At 41.1% G+C, this 12,696-nt stretch overlaps 1 protein-coding gene across 2 annotated transcripts in view; it reads right to left on the bottom strand.

The window, feature by feature from the left end:
• The window catches only part of dennd1b (DENN/MADD domain containing 1B), a 119,875-nt gene that overhangs the window by 83,067 nt on the left and 24,112 nt on the right, over positions 1-12,696 (bottom strand). For both annotated transcript variants that reach the window (XM_042515126.2, XM_042515132.2), the window contains exon 3: positions 10,709-10,752. In XM_042515126.2, the coding sequence (XP_042371060.2) occupies positions 10,709-10,752 (44 nt within the window). The remainder of the gene's footprint in view (positions 1-10,708; positions 10,753-12,696) is intronic.

Below are 12,696 nucleotides of genomic sequence, written 5' to 3'. Positions count from 1 at the left end.
AGCAACCGGACTGAATTTTCATAGTAGCTCCTGATTTTAATCAACTTATCCTTCCACTCCAAAGATGTAGCAGCATCAAGGATGAATTTTATTTCGTTTTTGAAACTTACTAATTACTAATGAATTTACCTTCTACCTTCTTCTAACTTCATATACATTACACAATACAGACGTGTGTGTGCGTTTGTTACATGTATGCAGCGTTGGTCAGCCAATCACTTGCATATTGCATGTATTAGACCCAACAAGGAGCTCTGACAAATGTTGTAGAATTCATTACAAAAAAGGGCTGAAAAATGTTTTGCCACATGACTAACAATCTCCTTGTTCCTAATTCTAAAATCTCTGTTCCCTATCTGTGGTCATGTGTACAAAAACTGTTTCAAACAGACCACAACAGTAGTTACATAATTGCATGTTTAAAGTCTCTTGATAAACTAGAATTACCAACTCGTGCTTCTATGCTTCCACAAACTAGTCAAGTTGCAGTTACAGTTTACATCCACGTCCGTCCAAACTCATATGGAGCCATGACAGTTGCTTAAAATGTGGGTGTTGCTGCAAACAAGCTACATATTTGAAAACATAGATGCTTTAGACACAGAAGCACAGAAGATCTATACGATAAGCACAGTTTCAAGACGGACACAGGATTAGTGTCACCAATACAGTATCTGACCAAATGTCTCTCCTTCTGTTCCTGAGTTACGGCGAGGAGCAATAGCCAGAAAAGGGTATTAGCAAATATTACGTCAGAGAGAAGTTTAACTTAGACCTTTTTGACATAAGATGTCATCACTTCATCATTTAATTCTACAAGACATTTGTGTGAAATTTTGTCATAATTAGCATATGAATTATGGCCAAAAATATTGACCTTTGACCATTTGACCATTCAAATAAGTTGGGTCAAAGGAATTTCCTCAAAGCGTTCTAAGGTATAGTGTTCAGGAGAATGAGACAAACACAGGTTCACAGTAACCTTGTTGAGTTTAGGTGGATGTGTGTACCAGAAATGGGGGAATTCCCTGAAGGTGTTCTTGGGATATCATGTTCATTGGAGAGACAACCCCAAAATAAAATGCCTCCAACCACAGCTACTGCCACAACAGAGGCCTAACGAGACAATCTTCATGAACTATTTAACTTTTTGTACATGCTGTGTCACCTCTATAATCCATCAAAATGGTCATTGTTGACCAGTTACGAACGAGTTAAGTACACATTCAACATCAATTTATGGCACATTGCTTCTGAAACAATTGTTCTGGGGGCAGAATGGCAGTGAAGTCAACATACATGTGTAGCTGAATCCACAACTGTCCACTGACCAAAACACACCACCGCTTTCTTTCCGCCGGTCACTGGGCGATGCTGGAGAGATGTGAGCAGCGGGCCGTAAAAACACTTCCCCTGCTCTCTTCTTTCGTCTCCACCACCCATCTTCTCCCAGGAAGCCAGCCCAGAGGTCAGTGCAATCAGGACCCATGAGCAACAAAGGGCCCTACTTAGGCGTCCGGCTCAGTGCCTGAGCCAAAGGCCAGCTTAGTGGGGCGAGACTGTCCATTAGGCAAGACCCTGGAACACCCCAGGGATCTGAGGTGAAAAGGGTTAGGAAGAAGAATAAAAACACCATCAACCCAGACACACACACACACATATTCTCAAAGACATACACAGATCATATGAGGCCTTGTTTGACACTGCTGTCAGGGTGCAGTGAAGGGGAAAGAAGAGCCCCTGTGACACGCTGAGACATCACACACATACATGTACACAAATAAGTGCACACACACACACACACACACACACACACACACACACACACACACACACACACACACATTTAGGCCTATACCTCCCTCCACACACAAACACAAAAAAAGGTATGAATTACCATCTTTTTCATCTCTCAGTTTCCCACACCTCGTGCCTTGCTGTTACAGCTTCACAAAACGGGCTGTAGCAGCACCCAAAAAGCCGGCAAAATATGCTCATTCTCAACATCTCGTCACAACACATCACTACTTTGTGTTTCCTATCATTTCTGAGGATGGGTGGGGAAGTTGGCCCTTGTGAAGAGACTCTGGCCTGACAGAGGGGCTGTACTTTTCTCTGCAGCACCATCTCCTTCACTGCTATCAACTTTCCCAAGGCCTTCTTCTGTCAACTACACTCAGCATACACAAACTTTACTACGTGGTGTCTTAAGTCATTGAGGATATCACCCATTTAAGCAATTATTGGTGTTTTACATAACCAAAATATTGCAATACCATGCTAGTGACAAGCCAACAGTAAGCAACTGCCACAATGGCTATGTTTACATTTGTTTTTTTTTTCATAGGATCACCACATATTTACACTATGTTACAAATGCCCTCAGCATGACTGGGCACTGAGAGTCTCCTCTGTGCTATGCACTGCAAGTACGGCCGTAATCAATCACAGACAATCTAGCTTGACTAAAATTGTACATACTCAACAGCCAGTCAATTGATTGATGGGAGAAAAAATCTGCACGTTATTCCTTGGTTAACTAAATCACTATGGTGCACAAGTGTACTCTACCTGATAGCATTATGAGTGCACCGAAGCATTTTTATTTTTTTCATGTCACAGACATTAACACTTGCCCAGGGCAAGTAAACTCTATGTTCAGGCACGTGGAATGCCTCAAGTGAAAAATACATTTGATCTCCAATGTAATATTATCCGAAAATAAACTGCACATTGTAATGCTTTTCCACCTGAGCTGCGTGCCTAAGCCCATTTCACAGCTGAACAAGACTAATGAGAAAAAACGGAAATACTGGATTCTACAGAAGTAAACTCTGGCAGTGATGATGATGGTCGGGTAAGAGCATAACAACGAAATAATCGACGAACCGCTCAGAGGCCCTAGCTGCATGTTTGATGTTTCTTCTGATCGAAGCATGTTGAAAGTTATCCAGTTTTGGGTGAAACACTGTAGTTGTCGTCACAGACAGTTATTACCCAGCCGTCCAATCACAGTGTAGGCGGGGCTGGGCAAATATCACAAAGACCAACCACCACATCGCTGAGCAACAGCAAGAGCAACAGCAACAATGGAATACAAATGAATACTGAACACGCATATCGAGAGGAAGCTCTATACCTTATGCCAACATCTTGCCCTGCTATGTTCTGCCTTAAACAATGCACAAGTCATAACATATCATCTCTGTAATTTGAACAGCAAAAACATACCTAATAATAGCCTAACAATAAATCTTATTTACAAAGCACTAAAATCAGGATAAATGATGTACTTTGCAAAACCAACAACAAATGGCGCGTCACACTTAATCACCCTCACTTCCCCTTAATTTTAACTTGTAAATTTGTGTATTTATGTAAACATATAACCTCTAAAACTAGGATGCCAAACTAATTTACTGTTTTTCTCTGTCCTCCATCATTTCTCAACTTCTTTCCCATTTTGTCACTTCACATACCTCTTATCTTGCTGTCATCTTTGAACCTCCCCATTCCTCCAATCTCATGACTTCTTCACCTCCCTCCAGCTTTACCGTCTACCAGTTTTTTTCTAATAAATCTCCCTTTAAACTAATCTACTTCCCATTTTCCACCTCCTTATGCCTGCCTCTTCTCCTTTTCTGTATCACGATAACCTTTGGGTACTATACAAGGTCTCACCTGAGGGTCACAAATCATTGTCTCAAGTTAGCATCTCTGGCCCCCTGCTACTGAACCTCCACACACCCATATTGACTCCTCAACCACCACTCTCACCCACTATCCCCTCCTCTCTTCAGGGTCGACACTCAGCTCCCTCTGGGCTGAAGTCACCAATCACCAGCTCTTCTCCTTTACCTCCATCCCTCAGACCACTGCTACCTCACCCACCCAATTGAGCCCCCTTCCCCGCCTCCCCCACCCAGGGGCCTGTCCAGGGCTGTGGCCACCAATCACATCATGTCAGGCAGCTTGTCCTGATGGAGCACGGTGTCAGAGCAACACTCAGAGTTGCCAAGGTTGAAGCCTCGAGAGACTCGCTGCCTCTCTTCTTCTCTCTCTCTTCGTCTGTCCCTCTCTCTCTTCCTGTCTGGTTGATGACACAGTGGGCTTTTGAGCAGAGATGGATATACAGGAATACGTGAACAGAAAATAAGCCAAGTTTAGCCTGAAGTCGTGGCATCTCCATAAACTTGACAGTGGTTAAAACTAAATAAGCACAAGAATAGGATCATTTGAATAACATATCAATAAATGAGGCAAAAAAATAAACAACAAGCATTTAAAACTGCTTTAAAGATGGCGTAAGGTAAAGTGATAGTTAAATTCTGAAGACAGCTGCTATATTTGCCTTGTTCCTATGTCTAACTTGCCCAAAGCAGATTACAGAACATTAGACATTGGAAGCTGTGATACAATGACGTGTAATACAAGGAAATATTTTTACAAACTAAAACACCTGCTGTAAACATCCATTTTTGCACCAAAATATAACACTTACACGAGGAAAATCGCCATCATCGAAGAAGCAAAGACATCACTTACTCCACCTAAGCTAATTATTCCAAAATGCAAAGTAGCATCAACACACAAGATGCTTTAAATAAGGTCTGTGACTCAGTTTTTCTCAACTGGGGAAACTTTTTCTTTGCTACAGCGATTGCTCTCTTCACCACCTACATGTTTCCAAATGCAACAGGCTCATAAAAAAGGCCTACTAGGAAATGTAGGAAGTCACAAGAAAATTGCTCATGTGGAGGGGAAAAGTACATGACTACATTTTTCACGACATAAGTACCGGAGTGTAATAAATATCACAAACTGATCATACATAGCAACATATATATGTCTGTATCAAAGCATAGATTTCCTTTTAGGATCAAATCACACCTACTACAGCCTTGCTATAAATGAAAAACAGCATGTAATGTGTTCAATTTCATGCAGTATGCAGCAGGAAGATCAAAGGTTCCCTATTAAAATGTGTGGAATGGCCATAGAGAGTTAACATCAACTTTAGTTCATAGCTGAGAGTAAAATCTATTCATTATTCAATATTTCCTTTATTTCTCTCTGGATATTATGCTGCAACCAGGCTGGTGGTTTATATGTAATTTGCAATTTCCTGCAACAGTGTCTTTAGAGGCGAAATATGAGAAGAGGTGTTTGGGAATGAGAAAGCTGGGAGTAAGAGATACAAAGGAACAGAGGAGATGGAGGGATACTGCCAAAAAATAAGAAAGATGGGCATAAAGAGAGTTATGAAGGTGGAGAAGGAGACATGCAGGATTGGAGAGTGAAAAATAAGGAAAAGATCAACAGGAACACCAACAGGTTGAACCAGAATGACGCATGATGACAATATGCCAAGAGAGAAAACACAAACTCTTATCTCCCTGTGTATGCATGTGAGGGCATGCACATGTGAGATATGCAAGTAAACTGGAGGTAAAAAGCTAACTCCTAACTGTAAGGAAGGTGCAAGAAAACACAACATGGATGGAGTGTGCATTACTAGAACAAAAAAGCGTGCAACTGCAAGTGTGTAGTGTCAGTTTTGTGAAGGTAGCAGTCCTATTTCAGCCATTTCCATCCATTTCCTTGGAGAATAGATGGGTGACAGTGTCTATGAAAGGTAGGGGGGCTTTCTATGGGCAGCATTTGAAAATGTTTTTTGTTTAAAAATGACATTGAGGGAATACAATTTATTTTTTTAATTAAAGGATAAATATAACAAGGCTATAACATGATTACAACAACTTAATTTTTCTTGGATAGTCGCAGAGAACAGTGACTGAAGTAAACAATAATAAGAGAACGAGAAAGCGCAACTGGTACACGTGTCAAATACCACAGAAAATGAGTATTGAAACCATTTAAAATATTCAAAATTGATATGTATCGACAATCAGCATTTATGAACAACATGTAAGAGCACCTCCCATCACTACTAAAATCCAGTAATCCAGTATGAGATTAAAAGTTCCACTTTGCCTCACAGCTAAATATATAGACAGTGCCAAATAAGTGGCCATGGTTGACCACAGTTGATCCACACATCCTCCAGCAGGAGTATCGTGTCCCAGTTAATACTGATTTATGCTCAGGAGTTATAACAGCAAACAAACAAAAAATCTGGTTTGTTTTGTACACATATCTCTCTTCATTAGGGATTTGATGGAAGTACACTAAGTTTCCCAGGCTTGCAGCCACAACCCCTGAGGTATTTTCTTTCTTATCTCTTTTTTTCCCATCAATGCTTAATATAATTCCTTTAATTTTTGCTCACTGAGGTGACACCTTTGTATATAATGCCTATAATATAATTTCTTTGTTACACTCACAATTACAAGCATCTTTTAAAATCTGACAAAAAAATGACCTGTAAAACACTTTACTTTTGCAACTGCAACTTAATAAACTTCAAATGTGATCCATTTTTATGGAGAGAAGTCAATTAAAGCTGAGTAGTATATAGACTTGTTTGTTTAACCCTTTAAATCCATGGTGGGCTGACAGCTGGGAAGGACATCAGGACAACCCAAAGCTAACTAAATAAACAAACAGAAAGACAAACACAGATATGTGTATGTTAGGAAATGAAAGAAAAATCAAACACATTATAAATGCAAAGGTGGCACTGGAGCCTGTCAACCTTAAAAATATGTTTTTGCCTGCAGAGTTAGAGAGGGAAGTACAGCAATGTGCAGAGGGGTGTATCTGTGTGTGCAACTTATCATTTTTAAGTACTGCAGAGCTGCTCACAGTCTCTTTAAGTTTTCAAATGGATGTCTGTTTGTGGAACTTGCTGAGTGTTTATCATATTATCCTCTGTTCTTTACAGAGGAGTGGGCCCTCTATACACCAAACTGTGGTTAGCTAGAATTAAATGGCAGAACCATTTTCTCTCTCTCTCTGTGTGTGTGTGTGTGTGTGTGTGTGTGTGTGTGTGTGTGTCACTGCGCACGTATGTGTGTGTGCGTTCTGTCTGCTGTGTTTTTTCCACAACTTTGGGATGAGATCTGAGAGGAAACAGACAGATTTCCATCTGTCTGCTTCATTTGCAAAAAAAAACCTTCTTGCGATTCAAATATATGCTTTAGCCACCTCTCTCTTGCCCTCCCTCTCTCTCTCTCTCTCTCTCTCTCTCTTTCTCACTCTCTCTCTCTTCCGTCTCTCCATCTCTCCCTCTCTATCCAAGTGGCATCTGTGGATGACCAGGGCATCAAGAGTCTCAGGGGCTGAGGGAAGAATAGGGGGAGCAGCAGGGAAAAAGAAAAAGAGTGAAAGAGAGAAAGAGAAAGAGGGAGCAAGCGCCTCTCACTTCATATTTCCCCAGCACCACCCCGACGTGCCAGCCAGCCTGCAGTCTGTTCTCCTTTGAGCTTTCTATTCTACCACAGAACAGAAAAAAAATCAATTCATATTTCCATAATCCACACTCCTGTCTGTCTGCATGTCTTTGCCTGTCCCCCCTCCTTCCATCCCTCTCTCTTTCTCCCTCTTTCTGTCTCCCTCTCTCTCTCCCCCTCTCCCCTGGGGTAGACTAACCCCTCCACCCCGATCCTACGGCCTACAAATGTCATTACGCTGAGCAACAATAACAGCCTAAACAAAAGGAGGCCTTGCTCTGAGCTCTGAGCCCCTCTGTGGAGACTGTTGGCTGCTGCTGCCATATGCTGGCCAGCTCGGGCCACAGAAAGAGACAGAGACTGTGGCTACAGAGGACTCCAGCCTTCAGCCCCACAAAGGAGGAAAGGAGCCCTAATCCTGGTAATGAGGCCTGTGAATACAGCCTTTATGTATATGGGGGAAAGGGCCAATCCCTCTGTACACAGCACGCTAACTAGCCATCTTAAGGGCCATCTTATCCACACAAACGATCTGGTCGACAACAGAATGAAAGAAAAGTAAAGTTGTGGGGGGGCTAAAAAGAGAGACATGTCAGAGAGGAAGGATGAGGCAGACCCGTGACAACACATGCACTATGTTTACACTATTTTTTATTTCATCTCTCTTGGGCTCAGCTGCTCTTTTTTACTCCTTCTCCATCACTTCAATTTCCTGTGCCTACCTCTGCAAGTGTGTAATTTCTTGCTCACACTCTCGTTCCCTCACTCCCTCTACCTCTTACTCTGATAGCATGCTCTGGTTCTTGTGGGGCAGGCAGACATCGCCTGAAGCGTCTTTCTACAAGCCCGTTTATTCCTCAAAGTGGATCAGAGAGGCAAGAGAGCTGCTTAAACTCACTGGCTCGGCTGCTGTGTTGAGAGATAGTTAGCCTACGCACATATTGTTGTCTTTCTCTCCAGTTTTTTTCTAGATGTCCATTTTTTCTCTTTGGCCCATGGATGGTCTGCTGCAGTCATCTGTCCACAGAGTGCTCCAGGACCTGTTTTGTGCTGTTGCCACTTTGGGATCATGAAATATATGTCTTTTTTTATTTTTATTCTATAAATCTGTAGTTGTCTGTCATTCTTAGAACTAACTAACTGCCACTGCAAAAATCACACACACACAAGCTGCCTGAAGAAGCCACAGCAGCGGTGAGCAGGAGTCATGGAGTCATCACATGTTGGAGCAACAACAGGAGAATGAGTCAACCTCATCTACCTACAGCGTGATGTGCACAACATAGAGTTTAATACACATATTATTACAGGCTGTGTGATTGTTTTGATCAAGTTGGATCTAGACTGTGGCTCTTTGAAGGTGAAGCCAGAGAGAAATAACAAAGACACCCTGCTGAGGTGGTGTATTTTTTCTAAGGGTAAAGAGCAAGGCTTTTAAATAAAAGAGATATCAAATCAATTTATATTATTCCAAGGATTTTTTTTCTTTTTGCATATGTGCATGTTGTCCCCCTGAGGGAGCTGATGAGACTTGAGATTGGCATAAGGGGTTTTTTGGGTTCACGACAACTTATTTTGTAGTTTTGGCCATCAATTCTATCAATAACACCCCTCACCAAGTTAACTGAAGTGACATAATTGAAAAGGGATTAAGATGGGGCAAAAAAAAAAAACATTTAGCAAGCATTTAGACAACAGACTGGTTAAATAAACCCCCATGAGGACAAAACTAGGGATGCATCGTTATAACTTTTTATCTCCTGATACAGTTCTGGAAGACCACTATCAGGTGCTGAAACACTACCAGTGTCATTTCCCAAATCTAGATCAGTATACTACAATGCGTGGAACTTATTGGATTTATTTTTATGTCAGGTAACAGGAGGTCTGGGATTGCTTTGGTACTGTAAACTGGTAACAGAAACACAGAATTCTATTCATCACCCTCATCAAGTTGGTTATGTTTTGGTTTTTTGGATTACATAAAACTACAGCCCAGTCTTTATGAAACTTGTTGTAAGGGTGCAGTATGGGCCAAAGAAAAATCCAATACATTTTTGATCAGATCTGAACCATGGGGCAGATACAGAATATATTTTTCACTTTTGTTACTATTACAAGATTTGGCCATTAGCCCTTGGTGGAGGTCTGTTCTCTCAGAGTTCCCTTGTAGGTTTTCTTATTATAAACAAAGAATCTGTATCAAAAGTGGACTGGCCATTTCATGCTGTATTGATCATAAAAATAATCTGCCAACAGAAGCTGTGCATCTCTCAGGGTAACAAAGGCGAATTAAAGAATATTACCCAAACCATTCACTGTAAACATTCATTACAGGTTATAGACAGACTTCCTGGTTAAACTTTGACACACCGTACTTACCACAGTTGTGCACACACACAGTAAGGGAATATAGTGGAAAGTTTGGGTAAACTTACTTTCAGTTTATTTCCAAATCAAGAAGTTTTGATTGGTTTGTTGTGAACTGGTTGGCTAGTTGGTTTTTGCCCCATCAGATTTTATTGTGGAAGTTTCCCAAATCCCAACTACTACTTTGAGGAGTTCAAGGCTATTACAATCAATAGAAATAATAACTAAAGATACAAACATAAGACCCGAGTTGGATTCATCCTTTACACAATGTACTAATCAAAATGTGCTTCTTAAACAATAGAGACTAGTGGGAGATACTGAGGTGTAAGCCTGCAATACTTCCCTCTGACTGGTTTAGGAGGAACATGGTGTTCCAAAAAATATTGCAAAACAGCTGCAGGTTTTGCTTTCAGCTCGAAAATGAACCCGATAATGCTATAAATGTGAAACAATGGGAAGCAGACAGAGAAGCACAATGAGAGAAAAAGCAAGAGATACAAACAGAGAGAGAGAGAGAGAGAGAGAGAGAGAGAGAGAGAGAGAGAGAGACAGAGGGGAAAACAGAGGTGTGCATTCCTGTCACGGTTGCATGATAATTACTGATTCGTCGGTTATTGAAGACCTGCTCACTGCTTTTCATTACCAGCAACAGACGTACAATGAGACAGAGAGGGAGACAGAGAAGAGGAGGAGGAGGAGGAGGAGGAGGAGGAGGAGGAGGAGAGAAGAAGAGGAAGTACTGATAGGGATGAGGAGGAGAGTAGTGGTGGTGGTGGTGGTGATAGGTGTTGGGGAGGAGGTTACCACAGGATGGCAGGGTGAGTGAGGGCATTAGGCAAGGAAGGGAGATTGGAGAGGAGGAGGAGGTAGAGGTTGTCTGCAAAAGTGAACGAGTGAGGGAGAGAGATTCGGAAAGAGAGAGAGAGAGAGAGAGCGAGAGGAAGAGAGTGAGAAAAGAATGAAAAAGCAGAGTGTGTTCCAACCTGGTCTGTGTGGTCCTGGGGGAAGCTCCACAGCACGGTTGGATCTAGAGGTAATTGACAGACAGCATTAATCAGCGGGTGAGAAACACACCGTCTTCGCTAGCTGCCTCAGAACACATACATATTAATGAGAGGGGTGGGGGCAAGGGTGGCTGCTGCGAGGCTGTGCACGCACACACACACACACGCACACTTACACTTATATACTTACACACACACACACACACACACACACACACACGGAGCAGTGCTCAGTAAAAGACAAGAGAGTGTCTGAGCAGTATGTGCTGTAAATATGCTAATCTATATACTCAGTGTAGATATGATAGCTTATATTATACACCAAATCATGCACGTTTAAGAAAGTCGTATCAACACACACTCTAGTTTATTTGCTTAATTATTCCTACATTGATACAAGCCAAGCTATTTTGGTAAAGGTTTATCACTGTAACAGGGATTTGAGATCGTTTTTATAAGTATAATAAGTAACATAAGTTCTGCAGTAGACTATTTAATTTATAGATTGACAGAAAATCAACTAATTCTATTGCCAATTATCAGTTAGGTCAGCTACTGAGTGTAAATACAGAACATAAATGCATCACAAATGGCAATTTTAATTGTATATTTGTGGGGTTTAGGCTGCTGATCAAACTAAATAAGACATTTTAACAAAAAACGTTTTGTTTATAAGCTGCAATCGTCATGTACAAAATTCATTAGTTGCAGTCAACCTAGAATAACCATTCTTGTTTTAAGATTATGCTTCAAATATATTCAGGTTATTAATGATTTATATAAATGTTAAAGAGTACAACAAATAAATGAGCGTTATTATTTTAGTACTGACAGTTCAATATTATAGCAGTGAAGATGGGCATTGTTCATTTTTTAAAAACTGATTATTCAGTATTTTTTGAGAAACATAAACTTGTGTATAAGCATAAACAAAAATAAGTAGTATACAAAAAAATATGCAGGCATGTGCAATACTTGCGCACAAATGTGCGTGTTGGTCTTACACTATGCGTAGAACCAAACTTTTACTGTTACACATTTAACTGATGAAATAAAAATCAAAGATGTCTGTAAGAAAGAAAACATAAAAGAGAGAGAACAGAAAAACAAGGTACTGCCATTTAATAAACTGGGACTGGAATTCCAGCAGTCCAGTCCCCTGATCCAAGAGGACCACCTAAACTTTTCAGGGTCCTTTAAGATCACAGGAAGAAAATGTACAAGTGTCAGAAAAAAAAACAAAAATTGCTGAAGACAGGACTGGCAAATTGACACAGGAAAAAAATATACCAAACAGCACAAAATAAACATTTATTTTTCTGCACTGTTGCCTTAGTGTCACTCTTGCAACATGCATTTCTATTAAAGCTTCCAAACCTAAACATGAGCTTCGCTTCTTGCAGGCTTAGACCATGTGGTTGAAAGGAAAGCAGCCACCGAGCCATAGCCTGAACACAGGGGTCTCTGGTAAACATGGCTTCCACAGCTCCAAGGTCACCCTGTGACCTCAGCAGGAACAGCGAGGGTTTGAAGAGACGAGCTCTCACATGCCAGGTTCACTGTCATGGACATACAAAAGGCCTACAGGCTCATGAACACACCCCCGCCTCTGTCTACACAAAGCTGGCTGAGAGAAGGTGGATCTGGAAGTACCAAACCTTTTAATAGCATAGATCTCAGAAAAACAGTAACATAGCTCAACAGGTATAAACTATGAGGCTGATTAAATCCCTAAACTAAAGATGTATGAGCGTTTTAACACAGGATAAATTTCGGTATGACTCTTTCTTTACACATATGGCCAAAAACATTAATGTAGGAAATTTATGAAGCCAGAGGAGAAGAGCCCTTCCTCAGTAAAGAGGACATGTAATAAAACACAACGTGTAAAGTAGCTTCATGGCTAACACACCAGGCTGCCTGAGAGAAAGAGGCATACAATGGACAACGGATGACAGGACGCAGCA

This window comes from Plectropomus leopardus, chromosome 5 (assembly GCF_026936395.1).
Source record: "Plectropomus leopardus strain MGB_pleo_1.0 chromosome 5, ASM2693639v1, whole genome shotgun sequence".
Taxonomy (NCBI): domain Eukaryota; kingdom Metazoa; phylum Chordata; class Actinopteri; order Perciformes; family Serranidae; genus Plectropomus; species Plectropomus leopardus.
Note: the sequence above shows the minus strand (reverse complement) of the source record. Positions and strands in the feature narration are given on the sequence as shown.